The sequence below is a fragment of the Rhynchophorus ferrugineus genome, unplaced genomic scaffold (genome assembly GCF_030347505.1).
Source record: "Rhynchophorus ferrugineus isolate W39M unplaced genomic scaffold, kcgeb_rfMv2 rfM4, whole genome shotgun sequence".
Lineage (NCBI taxonomy): Eukaryota > Metazoa > Arthropoda > Insecta > Coleoptera > Curculionidae > Rhynchophorus > Rhynchophorus ferrugineus.
The window spans coordinates 19,107,720-19,129,856 of NW_027472583.1; the positions used below are offsets into that span (position 1 = coordinate 19,107,720).

The window sequence follows — 22,137 nt, forward strand, 5'->3', positions numbered from 1 at the left end:
TTTTAAATAAAATGTGTTATTTCCAAAATTTTACCATTTTCATTTAGTATGATTATATCTAGTAATCAGGATAAAAGAAATAAGTAAATAAAACTGAATGTACGCGTGCGCCAAAGTCGGATTATTCTCTTCTCTTATTCTTCTTTGAAATTAAGTGGAGCTCATTATGCGCATGCGCAAAATCCGAAGATGGCTGAGGAGTAACGTAATGTTCACCGCGCATATGCCAAGAAGAATCCAACGGTGAGAACTACATAAGGACTGGTGCCATGCGGTCACGGGATCTAAAAGACTGAAATAATTATAATTCGTTCCTGTTTCTGGAAATTTTTAACCGATATTCGTGGCAATCCTCCTGTTGACCATATGAAACTTAATGTCGAATAAATAAATAAAAAGTAACCAATGTCCCTATTCCAGTGTAATCAAAAATTACTAAGCAACAATGAATGTTTCCAAAATCAAGTAAACTAGCGATTGTCCTGTGTGTCCATGTTTATCTCTTAACAGAATAGTTGGAATAATTTAAAAATGATAAGTTACGTACATTTGTTTTCAGAGTATTTTCAATATAATTTTAGAAAGGTATTCCATATAAAACATTTATTAAAAGAAAAACATATATATCGTTATATCAACAAAGTGTTGATAAGTCTAAATTACTATACCACTGATCATAAGTAAGATTACTTTCAGAACTATAACAACTTCAGAGCGTCAAATATCTATATGTATGATCGTTCCTTACTTTTATATCATAAACATAAATATAGAATAATAAATTGAAAGTAATACTTGCTTTTCAAAATTATATATTAAAGGTATTTAAAGTAAATAATCAAAATAATTAATAAAAAGGTCAAAGAATAAAATGTCATATTATCACATATCGTATTATATTAATCTCTAAATACATTAGTATTTATCAATGTTATAATTTTTGTTGCAAATTTACTGTTATTAACTAACAATTTCGTCTATTTGTCGTTTGTGTTCCATCTCTGCAAATTATGTAGTTAGTTTCATTTTAACTACATATTCTCATTACTTCATTTATGTATTCAAATAGTATTTATCTTTTGCTCCCAATTTTCACCTAAAATATATTTTATAAAAACAACAAATACACCACAATAATTAAAATAATATTTTTTGACCTAAATTTTGAAATAAAATTGCATTGTTCTTTGCTTATTTATTCCTTTCTTTGATCTGACCCTTGCAGATAGCTCAGCTTGAATTTGTTTTTGCTGCTTTCCACTCTGTTTTGTAGGATGTCTCACGTAGAAAGAAAAACTCACCAACAAATGAGGAATTAAAATTCTATTGAAGCAATTTCATAATTGTTAATATACTTTTCAATATTCATTTTAAATATTTATTAACGTTTTTATTAGACTTCAATATTCGGTTGGTATTTTTTTAGGAAATGAATTTACTAAAGAAACCTGAAATTAATCAGAAGTTAATACCACTAAAATTTACAGAAAAATCTCAATAACCTTTAGAATTATTGCTAGTACAATATTATACTATGCCTCCAGGACAATATTAACTGTTATCAGTCTTTAAGCAATAACACTTTTTCGTACCTGTTATCAATTCCGATCTTCAAAAGGGATTAGTAAAAATTACTTCAAATTAAAGAAGTTCTACAGTGACGAAACACTGGCTTGACCAGAGAATTGCAAAAGATAACATGTTATAGATTAATCTTAAAAAATTATATTAATAAATTTACTTTCAAAATAATGAAAACAGACATAGAAATGAAACTAACATAGGGATTATATAATGAAAAAATGTCGCTATGTTTGAAGAATAACATTGATAAAATTGTCCCCAAAGTTTCAATACAATTATAATCTGGCATGAATGTGCAGCACAGCAAAACTACCCCGTAAGTGCAGAAGTGTCTGGAACTATAGCGGATTCGATTCAAAGTTTACGTCGGTCCAACTAGTGGAAGCGTTCAACCGGCAACTATTAATTTACTGATGAAGTCATCTTTAATATATGTTAGTCAAGAGTGAATCTAGGTTATAAAAGATAAAATGTCGTTATGAAGTTAGGGTTGTCGATACCATTATAGAGATTAATACATAATATTTAATTAAATACGTATCAGCAACAAAATCTTAAAATAAAAAAAAATATGATGACTAAAAACGTTTGTTTCTATTTATAATCTAAGACTTGATACGGCATACGTTGAATTCTGCACGGCAAACTTTTCAGTTCAGAAAATATTCTTTAGTAAATTTAAGAAATACTTGCATTTCCACTTATGCACTTTAGCTTTTTTTAAAAGGTGCTGGCATAAATAAATAACTCGAAAAACCAAGCCTATTCTTCAACAAGCTTCCTTTAAGTTAATTAAATAACGGATTCCTGTAGTCAGAAGTTTATCTCTATAACATATAGACCGAGTTACTTTTGAAAAAGCCATCTAATCGATGGAACTTGGTTCTGAGAAATAAACGGAAAAATTCGATAAACCAAAGCCTCCAAGACATCTTCTGTAGCTAACTAAGACTATCATTATTTGAAATCTTAGCTGAAGTTTGGTATAACCCCTTCCAGGAATTCCAACAGAGAATATAATCAGTTAAGTAGAAACTTTAGTTCTATAGCTATAGTAGAAATTATAGACCAAACCATCATGTTCCAAATTGAGTAGAGACGAACTCCTCGTCAAAAAGTTTACATTTTAATTGATAGCATAATATTTGAAAAAGGAACTAGTGTCAAGTACAGTAAAAACTATCAGCATTTTATCAAGTTACTACCTAGACTATAGTAGCTTCCAGAAATCCATAAAAACCCGGTCCCTCTTAGCCCAGTGATTATCACTAGACGATAATATAACACGATCTAAAATAATATCTAACTAAACATATCTAGGAACTAATAGGTACTAATCCATATCAAATTAAATACTGCTGATTTTATAAATAAGATACGAACCAATTCAGGGGAATTAATGAGACTCCAAACAATCAACAACTCGAAAAATTTAAACATCAAAAAAACCTATAAAACAGCTTTTCCCCTTTCGTAGAACATTTTCTTTCACCTACATATTTCCAGTTCCAGTTCCAAGAAAAGTTCTAGGAGCAAAATTCGGGCGTAGCTATCGATTCACCTCCATCTTCTATCATAGTTAATTTATTCCTGTAACATCTTGAATCCTACTAAGCATTTCTTTAAAACCTTATCTTTAGTACGTGGACTGCGCCATGGAGGACGCGGATAATCCTTTCTTAGACGATTTAGGTTGACAAAAACATTGGTCAACTAGGTACAAAACAGGAGACCATGATTCATCCCAAAAATTGCCAGTGTCAGTAAATAGTCTCTTTCCGTAACTAATAAATATAACTTGAGGGATATAAATAAATTATTCTCTAAATGAGCAATAAGATCACAAGAAGCAATAAACTCACCTACTGGAAAATGGAAAGAGAAGCAGATAACGGCAATATGTCTTAAAGTGTGTTTAATAATAACCACTCAATGTGTGATATATGGAAACACGATCTAGCCAGCTTCAGCTAAATACTGGATGGATACTATATATATATATATATATATATATATATATATATATATATATATATATATATATATATATATATATATATATATATATATATATATATACCATGTATCCTACCGCTTACATGAGTATATTGCCAGAGAGTTTGTGAGATTTCCACTTTTTTGGATTGTCGTTGTCGTTGTTTAGTAGTAATAACAATGGTTTTAATACCTAACTTTAGAGCTACAAGGGGGAGAAATGTTAAATTAAAAATTCAGTAGCCTGTTGTAATCGATATATTTTTTTAATAAATATCGATATTTTTTAAAAACAATGGTCAAAAATTCCAGCTAGAATGCAAAATGCCCTAAGGTATTAGATGATAGAAAGAGGAATACCATCAGTTCAGAATGATCCTTCAAAATTCCCTTCAATCATATCAAAGATCAACGTCTCGGGATTACCAAATATTCGTTATCGTTTATTGCCTGTTGCTGTTAGCACAGCATACGTGTTCAACATCTGGGATAATATTTTTTGGGTATTTTGTAGACTGCTAATCTAAAATGTAAAAATCGGCGTTCGGCCTCAAGGTCCCTACAAAACAGTAATTAAATATTGGGAAACCTTAGAAAAATTAAATATATATTGACAAAATTAACGACTTCTGTAGCTCACATCAAATATTTTGGTATGAATAATAGATACAATAATATATATTCGGTCCAATACTTACCATGTTTACCTCAATAATAATTTGTACTGAACTCACTAACATATAAAAACACATACACGCTGAAATATTCTACTAATGGTAGCGCGAGACCGCGACCCTTTTGTTGCCTTTCTAAAATTACATCCTTCTTTTACAATATATAACATAATGGCGTATTAAAGCTCACTAATCTATATCGATCGATCATAATTTGTCACGACACAAAAGTCTTTGTTTTGTGCTTATATGCACATTGTTTAAGGCTGAGGAATAAAACCTTTATGACAACTTCACAATGAACCTGTCAATAGAATAACGAAGCCGGTGTGTCATACTTAAAATTTCTATTCGTCGTACTTTCGACCCAGATTTACCTTTCCGCCTAATAAAAATAGACCGACTATTGATTCGACTGACTGACTGATTATTTATATCAGTGGGAGTATGGAATAATTTTATTTTCAATTAGTAAAGCAATAAACATCGCATTTATTGAATTTTAACCTTAGAAATTAACAGGTCAATTGAAAAGCCCCGGGCCTGACACCTAGATGGCGCTACTAGAATTAAATTCACATGTTTTTTAATTAGGACTAACCTTCAAAAGATGCGTGTATAAATTTGACAGCTGTCGGATCATTAGTTTGTGAATTATAACATTTTGAGTGAAGTAACTATTGTTATTGATAAAATATTGCTTTATGAAGGGAAAAAATACAGTTGAAGTAAAAACGTCCAAGTTTCCGGACACTGCCTCAGGAAAATCAACCATCAAGGATTGGTATACTAAGTTTACACGTGGTGAAATGAGCATCGAGGACGGTGAACGCAGTGGACGCCGAAAACATTTAAAAATCCACACAAAGATTTTGAATGACCGTGAATTGAAATTTAATGAAATAGCAGACAGTCTAGATATATCAACTGAATGTGTAAATCAAATAATTCACAAATATTTGGGAATGAGAAAGCTTTCTGCAAAGTGGGTGCTGCGCGAGCTCACTTTTGGCCAAAAACAACGACGAGTTGATGATTCCGAGCTGTGTTTGAGGATGAACAAGGTTAATAAACCCGAGTTTTTGCGTCGATATGTGACAATGGATGAAACATGGCTCCATCTTTAACTCCAAAGTCCAATCGGCAGTCATCCGAGTGGACTGCACACGATGAACCCGCTCCAAGGCGTGGGAAAACGCAACAGTCGGCTGGCAAGGTCATGGGGTGTGTATTTGGGGATACGCAAGGAATAATTTTCATTTATTACCTTGAAAAAGGAAGGACCATCAACAGCGACTATTACATAGCATTATAGGACCATTTGAAGGACGAAATCGCCGAAAAATGACCGCATTTCAAGAAAAAGAAAGTGCTGCTTCACCAAGACAATCCACCGCGTCAAAAGTCAGTGAAAACGATGGCAAAAATCCATGAATTGGGTTTCGAATTGCTTCCTCATCCATCGTATTCTCTAGATTTGGCCCTCAGCAACTATTTCCTGTTCTCAGATCTCAAGAGAAAGCTCCGGCCTAACTTCATCTAATGTTCTTATATACGTATAACATTATAGTAATATTTAAAATATTTCTTGCATTCAAAATTATATAAAAAATAGGTTTCAGAGTGTCAAACGGTTAGTCTACCCAATTTTCATAGTCATGAAATAGATTGCACAATAAGCTAAATATAAAGCATTGCAAAAATATTAATTTATAACAATAATATGCTATAGAGAGATTATTAAAAGTTCATTTATTTTAATATTCAAAGTGAGGTTAGTATAATTTTACCAAAAATAAAAACACAACATTTTAAAATTCGTTATTTTAAGTCACTCACTGATCAGAGGCGCTACGAAACATTGATGTCACTTACCGTTTCCTAACCATCATTCCCGCAATCCCATTTTTTTACTTTTTAGTATATTTCGATTTTATTCGGAGTATTTATCTCATTGTTGGTTTGGTTTTGTGCAACCAACATGCAAGAAAAGATAAATGAAAAATTCAGACTGGAACTTAACAAGGCAAATACCCTAAATTTGCCCACAATAGATTCGTCAATAATGGATGTACTTTTGTATTTTACTGATTAGTTATGTATTTTTTAAAATGAATATTATAACTTATATATAATTGAAGTGAGTAAGCATTCTAGCTTACCGACTCACTATAAAATGTGGTAAAATATTGAAGTTCTAATTTTATCTACTTCTTATATTTTTTCGACATTTTTTTGTATTTCTTCTTTCTTTTTTTCCTGTTTCGTTATTATATTTTCAATATTTTTAATTCATATTGGTGTTATTTTAATATAAGTCTTCTTCTTCTGTCCTTTTCTAAATTTTTCCTTTCCTGTATTCTTTAACATATCGTACCTATTACCCCTTTTTAATCTCGCTTAATATTTATAGAAAAATTAAAAATCAGATTTTGAAAAAGAACATGAAAATCACCCAATTTTTTTCAATCCAATGTGTTAGAATGCCGCAATTATCGTTGTACCAAATAAGTACAAAAGGTCATCATCTAATGGCCAATGTATGAACAATATTTGCTTTTGAAATATGCAATTTGCTTTTAAAATATGAGAGGACTAAAAATTACATTTTGGCCTTTATTTTACTTCAAAGTAAGCTCACAAATAATTTTTGTTTAGTAATTACTATTACAAAAACTATATCATACAAATTAAAATTTTTCGTATGATTGATATTCTTGAATTAATTTGAATACCCCGTAAAATATTTTCTAATATTAATCTAATACATCATTTGGCCATAACATTTTGAAATTTAACTCTGAAATTTTAGATTGTGATTCTCAGTTTGTGTCAAGTGGGGCTTTAGGTCCAAACTTTCGGATTTTCCACTTTGTGATGATATCATTCCAAGATAAAGAAAGAAAATTTAAATATGATACAATGTTAAAAACGTTTAAAGGGTATTTATGTCTATTAATATTTAATTTTATTATAACTTCCGATGCCTAGCATTTACGTATGAGAAGAACAATATTTTGTATATATTTATGAATGTTATTTATAGCATCAATTTCTAACATAAAAAAGAGCCGACTGGTAAATAAAGCAGCTTAAATCAATTTTGGAAAATGAAAACGAAATGTTGCCTCAACAATTTTCCTTTTTTTCTATATAGCTAGTATGTAATTAAACACCGAGCTGAAACTCTCTCTTTCTTTCTCTCATACGCCCACACACAAACAGAATCGAAATTATTCGTTAGCAACTTTTCAGCGTTCCGCTCTTGACGAAACAAATAACTTCATCACGACAACGGAGCCGAAACATTTATTTTTCGTGTCGTTAATTACAACTTTAACTCCGGATAAAAGGGAACGAGTTTAGAACTCCTTGAATGCTTCTAATTGAAAGTGGTGTACGAAAACCTTTTTTGTCGGGAATTCGACTCGCGAATAATTAGACCTAAACACCAAAAAAATACATACACACAAGTACAACAAAGGGTACCTAAATATCGTTTAATTACGTTTTGATTTTGATCTCATTTATGGTATAAAATTTCGTATTCCTACCATAATTACGGTTAAATTATTAAGAAATTCTAGCTTGATTTTAGCTCTGTTATTTATCTGCTTTTTGTCTTGAAACAAGACTTAGAACTTCGCAATAAAAAAATAACACGTGTCAGTTTTTGCTAAGTAAAACGATAAATATATCTTCATATCAGTATTTCTGAACATATTTACGTTATTAATATTTAAGGTTTTCTGATAGAAAAAAATATGGTATAGAGATTATTAATGTTTATTAGTGATCACCCTGTGGTTGTATTAAATTAATCATGTTTCTTTCATAATAGAGCAAAATAATTAACTTCACAGTGATATGTTACTAAAACTTGTTTTTACAGTATTTTCAATATCAGATCAGATCAAGATGAGATATCTATTTGATACACAACATGAATTTAAATAATAAATGGCTGTATATTAAAACATATTAAAATATATGCAAACTATCCCAAGAACTAACAGTCCCTAACATTTTTGAAATAGTATTTAGTTAAATCTAGTTTCCATTAACTTTCAATAATCAACAATGTATTAATAAGTGTAAACTACTACGCCACTGCACATTATAACAAAGTAAACAAAATAAGATAATTTTGGAAACTGTAACAACCTCAGAGATATTTAGACATTTATAGAGATATTTATAATATAAACGCAAGTACGGAATAATAAATGAAGCAATACATGTATGTACATTAAAACAGAGAATATATGAATAAAATAATTTTGAAATTGCTAATTAATTTTAACATCGATATTAAAAGAATAACGAAACACAATTATTTAATTTATTTTTTACAATTAGGAAATGTATATTAAAGGAATGTATTTAGAATCATTAAACTAATTATTGATTTTTCAAAACTTGCATTGCATTGTCCTCTACTTATTTATTTCATTCTTCTATATCGCCCTTGCGGATAGCTCATCTTTAGTTTGGCTTCTGTCCCACGTGGGAACTAACACCTCAGCAACAAATGAAGAATTGAAACTCTACTAAACTAACATATAATATTGTAATAATATTCATTTCAACTTTTGATGCACAAATTAATATATATAAATTAACACATATATAAAACAGTCCTTAAGCAAAAACAATTTTTCTTTTCTTCTTTTTCTTCAACAGACATCAAATTAAACCAAAAGTTGATTTGAAAAATCTAAATACCTTGTAAGCAAAGAAAACAGACTATTCTTATATTCTCTTTGTTAATCTACGTTAAGTGATTTGTCGGAACTCTAATTTATTTCCGGAGAGTAGTGGAATGCTGCTGGTCCCAGGATCACAGGAGTTCGAGCTCGTTGCATTCTAATCTCTCGTCTCCTATCCACATCATTTTCGACATGACAGTGACGGTGACATTTTATATGGAAAAACAAAATCATTGGTGTTACTGTTTTCCTTGCAATTGTTCCGTATTTCCTCAACACATAGACCTTCCTTGGATTTCCGCACGAATATTTCAAAACTAAAATATAACTAACGAACATATGTATTACTTGACCATTTTACCACAATAAATTAGTTTCGTAATAGAAGTAGTTAGCTGGTTTAATTTTAACTACAAAATATTTATAATATTATATAATATTTCTATTACTAAAATGTCTAACTTTACAATTGTATTTTTTCAGTTTCACCAACTATTAAAGTACCCAACCAATTGCTTGGAGCACCGCTGCATACCGACGTACAACTAGAGTGTTACGTCGAAGCGTTCCCCAACACAATTAACTATTGGGTGAAGAACCGAGGCGAAATGCTGTTAAATGGGTAAGAATAATGAGAATTTAGTAATAATCTAAATTAATCTTATCTTACATGAGAAATTATAAAATAATCAGCTATACTAGGAAATTTGAAATATACTAGTTTGATTAGCATTCTTTTTAATTAAAAATACGTTTGAAGAGACCTGAAGGTTTATTTTTTTGTAAAAACGTAAACATGTATTCTTCGTCAATCTTCGAAAATGCTTTAAATATGCAACTTCATCATTACTCCATATTAAACCATAAACTATCCGGATATCAGTCAGAAACTTGCTTCGACACCCGACGTTTACAGTGCATTTTAATGTTTACCAACATCTCGCTTTTTAATGACACTCCTTTGCGTCTTAAAGAACACGCAAGTAAATTTTAAAACTCAACATATTTTAAACTCAAGCGTAAAAATATTCTTTTCTACATTTGCTTAAAAGGACTAATATATGCACAAGGAATTATCACCCCTTGGTTTTTGGAACATGAAGCTTATTATCTGAAACATTTTCCACTTTTAAGAAATAAGTTCACAAGTTCCTAACCATATCTTTACCATTTTTAAAATCAATGCACTGAACCTAAGTTTCTTGAGATACCTTGTATTTACTTGACATTTGGAACCAAAAATTCTTTCCGATTTCTGATTCTGATTCCTCCTGTATTTACATGGAAAGCAACGGATTTTGGCAAAAAAGATATATTAATGTCTATATATTTATTTGTAGGGAAAGGCCATATGTGAATCACGTTAAATAATAAAATTTATGTACAGAAAACTAAAATAATTAAAAAAAAATTAAATAAAAATCGTTTTGAAATCGCCTTAGTAACATTTAATCAGTTAAAGCTCTTGAATATTTGAAATTGAATTTCAAACAACTGATAGTATCTCGTTTTTTAAATACGATGTTTTACAATAAATAACTTTTCGGGAATTAGTTATATATAAATATGTTTCAAAAAAAGAGCTTTTGATTTTGCTTTTGCAGCAATCTTTCGAACGATTCCATACATCCATGGATGAGACTTAGGTCCATCAGCATACTCTAGAAATAAGATAACGTTCAATGGTCCGGCACCAAAGAAAATAAAATCGATTACATCTACCGAAACGGTCACAGCCAGCTTGATTTCGAACGCGGGAGGTATTCAGTTAATTGATTACCTTGAAATAGGTAAATATTCACAGGCGAATAGTGCTGGAAAGTTCTTGGTCAGCTGGGTGCCGAAAGACTGACTTGACGAAGAATAAAACAATCTCTTACCAACACTTTCTAGACACAATATTTCCAATAAGGAATATTGGTGTTGACGGAAGAGTGAAATTATGCAGAAACATGAAACAATTTTTTATCTGAAAATAACAGATTTTCATTACCAAGCCGAGGATTTTACATCTTCTTTTCCAGCTTACATTGTTAATATATATTTTATGAAATATCAGATATGTTGAATATTGTACAAAATGAGGTGTTTTTGTAGGAAATTTTTACTACCTTGTTAAAAAAATATGAATTCCGATATTTATCATATTTTAATGAAAATATATGGAACTGATTCCAAAGAGCTTTAAGCATATAGCTTAGTGCATATTAATGGACCACATTGGACAACCAACAATGTTTAGTGATCTTTATCTAAATAAATCGAAGGAAACCATCAAATTTTAAAGGCACGTACAATGTCTTCACGTATTTTTTATCTAAAATATCTGATTATTTTAGATAAAAAGATTATATTATTTATTATTTGGGTAAAATGTTATTTGTAATGTAATGCTGAGCTGATGTGACGGAAAATTGTCGTTCAGTGCAGAAGCCATTCAATTTGATTTTGAAGCACTAACTATAGCGTATAAGTTATCGTAGATATAGATTGTAGACAACTGTTTCTATAGTGTAATGGTTAAAGAGTTTATCTCCCAAACTTAGGTCACGGGTTCGATTCCCGGCAGAGACAATAACTTTTTGTTGCTCTTTAGTTAAAACATTTGCCAAATTACCTCGGAAGCGGACCCCAGGGTCTTAATCGCTCCTTATTTTCTATAATTTTTTCTTTATTCGTTTTTTTCCTCATATAGACTGCAACTTTAATTGGCCTACCCTTTGTAATAATAAATAAAATAACTGCGTAACTTTTTAAGTAATTATCTAAAACTAAAAAGAGGAAATTAAAATATTTTTAACAAAAAAATTGAACCGACTTCAAAAAATTAATAAGGAACTCACTAAAATTCAAAAAATAACCAAAGTTAGATTTCTAACACAAAAAGAAAACATTTTAAAATAATATGTGTACATAATAACCGTTGTAATAACTAAACAGAAATAATCAAAAAGATTATTTAATTTTTTTATGTATATTTTAAAGACTCCATTTACCAACTATGGGTTTATCTGGAATGGACCTACAGTTTAACGTGGGCTCCGAACCACGGTTCTCAGCATTAAAGCCTACCGACTGGCGAGTGACCAACTTTAGAAATCATCCCAGAAGACATCCGGTCTTACTCAGCCTGGTTACTGGCGTGACTGGGATCATTTTCCTTGTCGAATTTTACACACTTGCCTAGAACATTCACAAATTTTAAACAATAACAAACATAAATTTACGACCATGCCCCAGCAGGATTCGAACCCGCGGCTATCGCAACAGAAGGAGGACTGTCCCATCGCCGTTACCACTGCGCCACCAAGCCGGCGATTATTTAATTTATTATTTTAAAATGTGTTTTTTTTTGTTAAAAATCTAAGTTTGGTTATTTTTATAAATATAGTAATTTTTTTGTTAAAAATATTTTATATCATTTGGTTATCGCTTATTGAAACAACATATATATTTGTAGCATGCTCTTTTTTTCTTTCTATTTTAATGATTATCGATAAATTTATTACGATGGCACTGGTATTGACAGGGAAGGACATCGACTTTTAAAATGATTAATGCCACCACAATTTATCAACTCTTTTCCGACTGAAAGGGCAGGAAGATTAAAGGGAACAATGCAGATAATCGTGACTTGCTGAATGATACAAACACTTCCATTGTTCGCTCCATATTGTTTCTGCTATTTGAATTTGTTTTAAAACGGCAAAAGAAAAGTTTTTAATGGTTCTCGACGAAACTTGGTTAAATTTCTTGTTAAAATCTGAACCATACAATAACGATCTTTAAGGAAAACTGTAACAGATTTATGGAATCATTATTCACGTTCTTATTTTATTTATATCTATATAACAACCGGGTGCTATAGAATATTGTTTATTATAATGTTGAATAGAAAGTGTTGTGAAAGTCTGTAATGAAAACATTTGCGATATTTAATTTCATTGTTTAAAATGGAAATTAATTATGACGAGCTTACAATGCCTGAATAACTTATACCATTTTATATTATATCAACATTTTCGTAGGTATTTTATATGCTACGTTAAAGCTCTCTCATTAGATATAATTTCTATATGAATGAAGCTAAGTTCAATCATTTTTGTCAGTTGTCAATTATGCATAGTGAGTATTTAATGAAGAGGTGATTGCAATTAGCCAACTATTAAATTACGTTGCAAAAGAACAAGATATAAAATAAGCATAAATCAAAAAGCAATACCATTGGTTATCGGATAAAACAAACCTCATCTAAATTAGTGACGTCACAACAATGAGTTTTAGCGAGACTAACAAACAACAGTTCATTTTATATATATAGATATACATCTTATATAACATATACATTCTGTGACAATTTCATGAGAATTGACAATTTAGTTTGGTTTAAACTTTCAACTCCATATCTTCATATAATTAAGTCACTGCTACTGTGTGCTTCTAAATTAATTCAATGAAGGTATTTCTTGTGTAGATTTATTTAAATTAAACAAAGAAAATACTTGTTATGTATATAAAAAAGTAATCCAGTCCCGCCGTAAAGAACATCACATTTTTCATATCAATTTAGCTCGCCATGTCTTGTCCAGGATTTATTACAAAGCTTGTCCAAATACGGAACTTCTGATAACAGCACGGAAAATACTTAAAACAGAAGTTCACCGTTAATCTCAGTATTCACAACTTTTCATTTCTGATTATTCTTTATCCACGCTAACGCTGGATGATAGGGTAACAATTATACATTTTTTTTGCTCGCATATTGTTAAAAGATTTATTATTTTCAGACATAATTCCCTATATATTTATAAACTATTAGTTTTGTTGTTTTATTACTAGAATTTCACCATTACGGAGACCCGTTCTCGTTAAATCATCTTTAATTTAAACTCAAATCATCGTAGCAAGGCATTGCTATTGATTACAAACATCTGCCTATACTTATTGCACGAAAGCTAGCCCTAATTAAAATATTATCGCTTTAGATAATGACGATCCACTTCATTTTATTAAAGCTCAGAAATAACTTTTTACACATCTTTATGACATAATTAAAATGTCTAATTAAAAGTTTATAACAAATTCGTGTATTTTCATAAAAATGGCCAAGTATCCTAAGCCAGGCCATATAACATCGATAACAATCAGTAAAATGTGGAAGGGGACTTCCTATTTAGACATTCTTTCGGTTATCATATGTGATCTATTTCTCATCGCAGTACCAGGATAACATATCACAGGAGCTCAATTTAATTCTGCTTCATAGTTTTTTCCTTCAAGCTCAACTAAACAATCGACCCACCGAACAAATGTTATCTATTCTTGTCAGCATTTTTGTTCAAATGGTTAAAATTGAATGAGATTGAATTATTTTCGTATTCCTTTATTGTATTGATACTGGAAAAACAACCTTCAGACTTTTCCAGCCACTGTATTAATATCAATAAACAGTCAATGTAATGCTCCAAATGTCATATTGTCAACGACTGCATGACTAGATCGCAAGCATCTTTGTTTCCTGTCAGGAACACGCCATCTTTCGGGAAAATAAGCCACAAACAATTTTCCAAACCCAATATCTGATAAGTGATGTACAATATGTAGATTTGTTTGTTTTAAACTTAAACTTGTTTTAAAAATTAATTAATAAAATTCGCTTAATGCAGTGAAATTACACTAACTAAATAAGACTGTATACAATATTATTGATTTTATCCGGAATTTCTATCTTGACATTTGAGTATTTTTCAGTATGCAGCAATCTAAGTAAATCAAATCGATTTTTTTTAATTGAATAATAGATCTTTAAATATGTAAGGGCCTCTACGGCAGACTTTATAACAGAATAACATTAAATTTTGTTGAATTATAACACGCAAGTAATTTAAATTGATAGGGAAAAACGACCAAAAACCTATAGAACTCGAAAACAACTAAGAAAATCAATAAGCCATAAACCTTACTAGCGGCTTTCCACTAACTTTGAATAATTTTATTGACAAGAAAGCTAATAGTTTAAATTCGCTTGAGGCTCATTTTTTGTTCTTCTTCCTTAATAATAAGAACTACGACTGGCGAGCTTAATTACTATATCAACTTTGTGAAAATTTACTTAATTTATAGTGTAGGTGTCAGCATCAGACTCACAAAAAACAATAATTTAGTTTACACCGCTTATTGCTTTAGTAAGCAAATAGAAAACTTATTAATATCTGGAAAGTTTCGGTTAGAAATTAGGCATACAAAACAATTTAAGTTTGGTTTTGTTATGCAATGATGAATTTGTAATGCTGTGATCAATAAATAATAAGACTTCTGAAATTAAATCCCAACGAGTTATTTATTTCTCATTTAATTCATATTTTGTGCACACATTTGATGTTCCTCACAAAACTTGTTAAATCAGATTTCCTAAATATAGAAATATTCATTCGACGGTACTTGATGGAACGAACTTATATAAACAGCGCCACAAAGTTTACACAGTACTATATTTGACTACGATAATATTTTTATATTTTAATCAGAATATTTCTTTAATTTGATAAAATATGTAGTTAATAAACACTGATTACTTGCAGAAGATCAAAATCGTTTAAATCAAACCCAGCCAATATAGTTAAAACCAAATGAAAAAGCCATCACTATATATGAAAGGAGTGAAATTCTCCTAAATATCTCTAAATATGATCAACTGTGTGATCGCTACTATTTATCCTCAAACCCCATTGAGGAATTGACTACCTCGAGCGTTCGATTAACATATTGTACATTTACTAGCCTAAAATGAATATTATTTTTACAAAACAATAAATTATACTTACCTATACTCTGATTTTAATGTATTGCATTTTCCTTGTCATTCGATCATTAGGGTGTCGTTGATAGTTTTATATTTTGTTTATTTATTCCAGGTCTACTTTCGTTTGCAAATTTAATTAATTCATAGTATCACTGTACACTGTTCTTATATCTTAGCAAAATGCTGTTCAGGTTCTTCTTCTCTGAATTTCATATTCTTCGACTTTCACTCTCAACAAAATCTAGCTACATCTTACCTACAAAATAAAATCATTATTAAAATATATTATGTTTAAAATAAATCTCTAATTATTACCAGTTACTACAATTTTTGCTACTATTCTTGATGGACAACCCGCATTAATGACTTGACTACTTCCAACACAACAAGAATCAATTTCCTCCCTGTTCTTGTTATCGCTAAATTTTGGACTATGTTTATACCTATTCGATGTCGTTCAAAATGTGTTATAAATTTGGCAGCTAACATTCCCACTATAAATAAAATTGATGCTGTTTGGATTTTATAACTTTTAAAAATATATCCTTATATTCTGCTCTTACCGTCGTTCTTCCATCAACTCGAAGAGTACATTCTTTTCGCCATTAGAAAATGAAGACAACTGTGGCCAATTAGTAACAATTTATTAACAATATCAAAAGAAATAATCAAGTCTTGATAAAAAATTGTAATAACGTGGTAGTACAGTAACTTCTTTATGTATCAGCGAAGTCTTATTTCTTATATCATTATATAATGTCGAAAGATTTACGTGATATACAGTATGGGTGTTAATATCAAACCCACAAAAAATTATAATTGACTCTATATGACTTATTGTCTTAGTAAACAAACAGAAAATTCATTAATATCTGGAAAAGTTTCGTTCAGTGATGTTCGCCGAAGTTAGTCGGAATGAATACGCGCAGAACAATAATGAAAGTATTTATAAGCTTTTTTTGCGATAGGATAGAGCGACTCAAAGTGAATAGCCGCCGATATAAATCACTCGGAGAATGGTGAAAGTTGAAAGCGACGGCGGTGCCATCATTATAAAGTGACGATCGGATACGAAACAAAATCATTCCGTGTTTGTCGAGGTCGCTTCGGCTCGACGGTTAATTAGAAAAGTCCTCTGGGGTGAGGATATGTGGGGGCGATATTTAGCGTGTTTAAGGGCCTACCCGCTATTTGGTGGTGCACTTCGTTTTCGTCGAACAAAAGAAGTGTTTCAGGTTTTAATAGAGGGATTGGAGACAGTAAATATTTTACGAGAGATTACCTGTTAACATTAAATTCTTCCACGGTGTAAAGGTTTTAATTAACGAAAACGATCCATTACAAGTTCCTATTTAAAAAAAGTCTTATAATACATTATATTAGATTAGGTTATTTTTTATTGTTTCTAGATCTTCTTATTTCTGGTATTACCAAAAATTATTAGTTGTTTCCACGTCTCCTGATAAAATTGCTATTTTATTTGACGGACCGAAGACGTCCAACAGATTGAACGGCGATACACAGAAGGTTTTTATCTATTAGAAAACAGACCAACCTGTCTCACTCGTTCACCATTCAAGTAGATTCAATATTTATTGTAGCCATTAGGCATGCCGATATATAGCCGAAAAATATCGATATTCTTGACCGATTGTTTTTTTGACCAATTTATCGATATTTATTTTAGCCGATATTTTTGAGAGCTGCATAACTCTACGTTGTCTATGGACACTTTCGAGAAAAAATACTGGCTATTTTTATACTCTTCATAAATTCTATCTCTGATAGAGCATGAAGGTGATGTTGATCTTGAAGAATCCAATATTGTATTGTTTTAAAATTTTTGAGATATTTCTTACCTCTCTAACGCGTTTTACTGGGATTTTACAGGAGAAGTCCTCCACTATCTCGTTACTATTTGGTGTAACTAATTAGACACACAATCTATTACTGACTGTTCTAACCGACACATAGATGGCGCTACTAGAAAAAATAGAAATGTTTTTTAGTTAGCCCTCAACTCTCAAAAGATGCGTGTATAAATTTCACAACTGTCGGATCATTAGTTTGTAAATTATAGCATTTTGAGTGAAGCAACTTTTGTTATTGTGAAAAAAAAATGGATAAAAAGGAATTTCGCGTATTGATAAAATATTGCTTTTTGAAGGAAAAAAATACAGTTGAAGCAAAAACATGCTTTGTTGCCGAATTTCCGGAAACTACCCCAGGAAAATCAACCATCAAGACACTCTAAAGATATCAACTGAACGTGTACATCATATCGTTCACGAATATTTGGGTATAAGAAAGCTCTATGAAGAGTGGGTGCCGTGCTAGCTCACTTTTGATCAAAAACAACGACGAGTTGATGATTCGGAGCAGTGTTTGAAGATGATCAAGCGTAATAAACCCGAGATTTTACGTCGATATGTGACAATGGATGAAACATGGCTCCATCATTTCACTCCGAAGCCCTAATGCACACGATGAACCCGCTCCAAAGCGTGGGAAAACGCAACAGTCGCCTGGCAAGGTTATAGCGTCTGTATATTGGGATGCGCATGAAAAATTGACTGCCTTGAAAAAGGAAGAACTATCATCAGCGACTATTATATAGCAATATTGGACCGTTTGAAAGACGAAATCGCCGAAAAACGGCCGCATTTGAAGAAAAAGAAGGTGCTGCTTCACCAAGATAACGCACCGTGTCACTAATCAGTGAAAACGATGGCAAAAATCCATGAATTGGGCTTCGAATTGCTTCTTTATCCACCGTATTCTCCAGATCTGCCCCCAGCGACCATTTCCTGTTCTCAGATCTCGAAAGAATCGCGAGCATTCATGCATTGACAACAAATTTTCGTCGAATGAAGAGGCGATCGCCGAAAATGAGGCCTATTTTGAAGCAAAGGGCAAATCGTATTACAAAAATAGTTGGAGGGTCGCTATAATCAGTTTATCAACCTTGAAGGGACTTATGTTGAATAAAACAAAACTAATATTGCCAAAAAAAGTGTTTTACTATGGTAGGCCGGGAACTTTTTAATTGACCCGTTAATGGCTTCAGCATTTTCAATCAGAATAATAATAACAGTTCTAAATTTGTCAAGATATGCAAAGCGTCAAAACAACGTTAACAACGATTTGTAACCTGTTTTTATTATTCAGAGAGTACCTGTCGAGTAGAATGCTCTATGTTATTATCAGTAATATTTTCAGAAATTTTGCAGACGTTTGAAAAGGAAAATATTATCTGATTTTAAAAGAAAATTACAAATTTCGATAAACATTACATTAAATATGTTGATGACCATTTCATGTGTTGTTCATATTAGTCTATCCCCTTCAAATCACCGATTAGGATTAGTGTGAATAAATTCGCAACACACACAGCACAAAACGGGATTATTTTTTCTCCAACCAATTATTTTAAATCAATTTACATTTTCAATCAATAAACATTTCCAAAAAATAAAATAAATATGCATGAGGAAATTGTTATTATTCTTCGTTATTGTTACGGTAAGAACGGGTAAAAATATCAAGAATTATGAACCTCAGTCACGTAATTTTACCGATTATATATTTATCACATAAAAAGCACAAGGAAAACACGGCAAAAATGAAATATGAACAAGTCCCGGACCTTTCCTTATCAATTCAATAAATAAGAAATTAACGAGTTATATCGCCGGTGGAAATAGGATCGGCTACATAACAGATGAGGAATTGTTCTTGCGCGTGATTTATCCGAAAGAAACCGGGGGTGAGAACGGGTCTCGGCTCGCGATTCTTTTTCCGCTTACGCCTACGAAAACATCACCGGCCATCCGGGGGCCTGTCAGAGCGAGATATGTTGCCCGTCGCTTCGGCAAGAATTAGAACTAAGTTATCTGCTCCCGTCCGTGCACGTATACAATTTAATTATTCGATTACCCTGTAATTTCTACGGCAGACGATCGAAAAGGGAAATTATCAAGCCGCCTTTGATGTCGCTCTGCAGAATATCGCGTGTAATGTGTAATTTAATCAATAGATTCTTTCTATGCAATTTTCTGGAGAGAGCGTTATTGGTTTTACTTAATTAATACTTTATAATATTAAGCATCAAATAAAATTGAATTTTAATAGGGCCTTTTCATAAATGAATTATCCTTATAGTTGAAATCTGGAATAGAGACTTTGAATATGTTTACTGGACTTATAAGTTTTATTTTTACCTTTAAAACTTTTTAGTAATGGCAGATAACTGTGTGTAATACATGAATTTTTTGTCTGTGAAAAGCTCATTCTATTATGTGTGAAATAAGCCATTCTTTGCAACGGTGTGTCACCGATCGGATGCCTCGTCCTGGTTACTTTAGTTAGGCGATTTCGTTTAGTTAGAATTTACTTATTTCTAGGGCACATTACGCAAAATGTTAAGGCCTAAAAACTATTTCTCTGTATAAGCTTTAACAGTGCCAAATTTTACTCAAAGAAGGAGGCAAAATTTTCGCTAAACCAATTAATATTTAGAAAATTACAGTAAATTGTGTTTCTAATTCCCTGTTAACCCAGTTATGCTTACTGTTCGTTTTAACAAACACCATACATATTTCTACATTCCACCGTATTGCATATGGATATGTACTAACTGCTAGCTAATGTCACTTGATGCTAGTTCTCTACTAGCTCTACGAACTATGATATGATAACGATTATCTGACAACCCCAAAATGTTTATCTGGGATGTTATTGAACGGTACCTTCATCATTCAGTAACCGACCATCGTTTGGTTTAGACGTGCCACCATAGAGTGCCCAAACCTCGTCCTCAGGTAACACCACTGCCAGCCCGTTTTTAACCATTATGTAATTTCACCTATTTTATACAACTTCAATAAATAACGGGCACATAATGTAAACACCACTGTTTCATTTCGTTTTACCTCCATTCACAGAAACCCTAAATTGGTGACCCCGGCGTGATCGAAGTGCCTAACAGGTAAACCAACTCAAGATAATCCACTCGACAGGTGCCCGACACGTGCATGGAGGGATAGCACAAGGAATGGAATCCATCAACATCACATGGTCGACGTTATCCCATGAGACTAGCCTGATGGATAAAAGCCACAGAAGTCCATAATGCATAACATAAACACATGAACACCCTTACATCACGTCGGGGTTACCAATTGTAGGAATATTCGTCTGATCGGTCGGTCGGTCGGAATGTGTGGCTGTCGATACGATTGTTTGTCCGAACACTCTACTATTTTTGTTTTGTGGAAGGAATTCGCACGGGAAATGAAAACACTGGTTGAAGAAATAGTTGTTTATTTCGATTTAAATTGATACATGTGGTCGACGGAAGAATGGACAGGATATTAGGTTGGGTAAAGGAAGTACGGTAGCGCTGTGGAAGTGGTACTGTTACAAGGGGGTAGAGAAAAGAAAAGAGAGCGAGACGTTTTATAGCCGGGAATCGCATGGTACCAATCCACCAGCGTTGCCAACCTTTGACTTTAATGTAGGTGAATGCGTGGTGGCCTAAAGGGTTACAGCGTTGGCTACACATTATTTGCAAACTAGTTTTGAATAATATATCTATGACGGCAATAGTAATGAACATGACATTGCTTTTCTACCTCAAACGTTCACGGAGACCTCAGCCACGAAGATTCGGGAGACGAGCGAGACGTTGCCACTGGTAATATAATTGCCTCTCAGTTATTTGCACAAGCAGAAATATTAGAACTTTAAAATGAGGAAAACCAACAAAATAATGAAAAAGATGGCGGGAAACAATGGGAAGAGAATAATTACTGGCCGCTACAGCAACATATAACACCTAAGCAAAAACAAATGAAAAAGTCGTACCAGTGGCTAAGCTTTTTACCAACGTGGGCACTTTTTTTTCTGTAGCAAACAAAAATTCACCAACGGATCTCTTCGCGAAATTTCTTAATGACGAAGTCATATCAATGTTGGTCTGATATACCAATCTATATGCTGCTAGAAGAAACAAAAGAGCTTATATAAGTACTAAGGTTCTTGAATATTTTACTAGTAAGTGGATATTGCACAGTGAGTAAAAAAAAATGTGTAGGGAAAATTTTTAAGACACAAATAACAGCCTAATTTCTAAAGCTGTAAGCAGAGATCTATTTGAACATATTATGAACAATGTCCACTGTTGTGACAAATATTCACTGGATAAAAGTGACTGGTTTGCTAAAATTGAACCTTAATTCGATAAGATGAATATAAACACTGTTTTTTATCTGTTTTTTTTAAATTATTTAGTATGGTCAAACACGTACTGTACGATGAAAATAATATACATTTTTTGCTACAAAAGCTATTATTTTAAAATTTTTCTTAGTGT

At 31.8% G+C, this 22,137-nt stretch overlaps 1 protein-coding gene across 2 annotated transcripts in view; it reads left to right on the forward strand.

The window, feature by feature from the left end:
* The window catches only part of LOC143195892 (lachesin), a 266,563-nt gene that overhangs the window by 220,067 nt on the left and 24,359 nt on the right, over window positions 1-22,137 (forward strand). For both annotated transcript variants that reach the window (XM_076403404.1, XM_076403405.1), the window contains exon 6: window positions 9,446-9,584. In XM_076403404.1, the coding sequence (XP_076259519.1) occupies window positions 9,446-9,584 (139 nt within the window). The remainder of the gene's footprint in view (window positions 1-9,445; window positions 9,585-22,137) is intronic.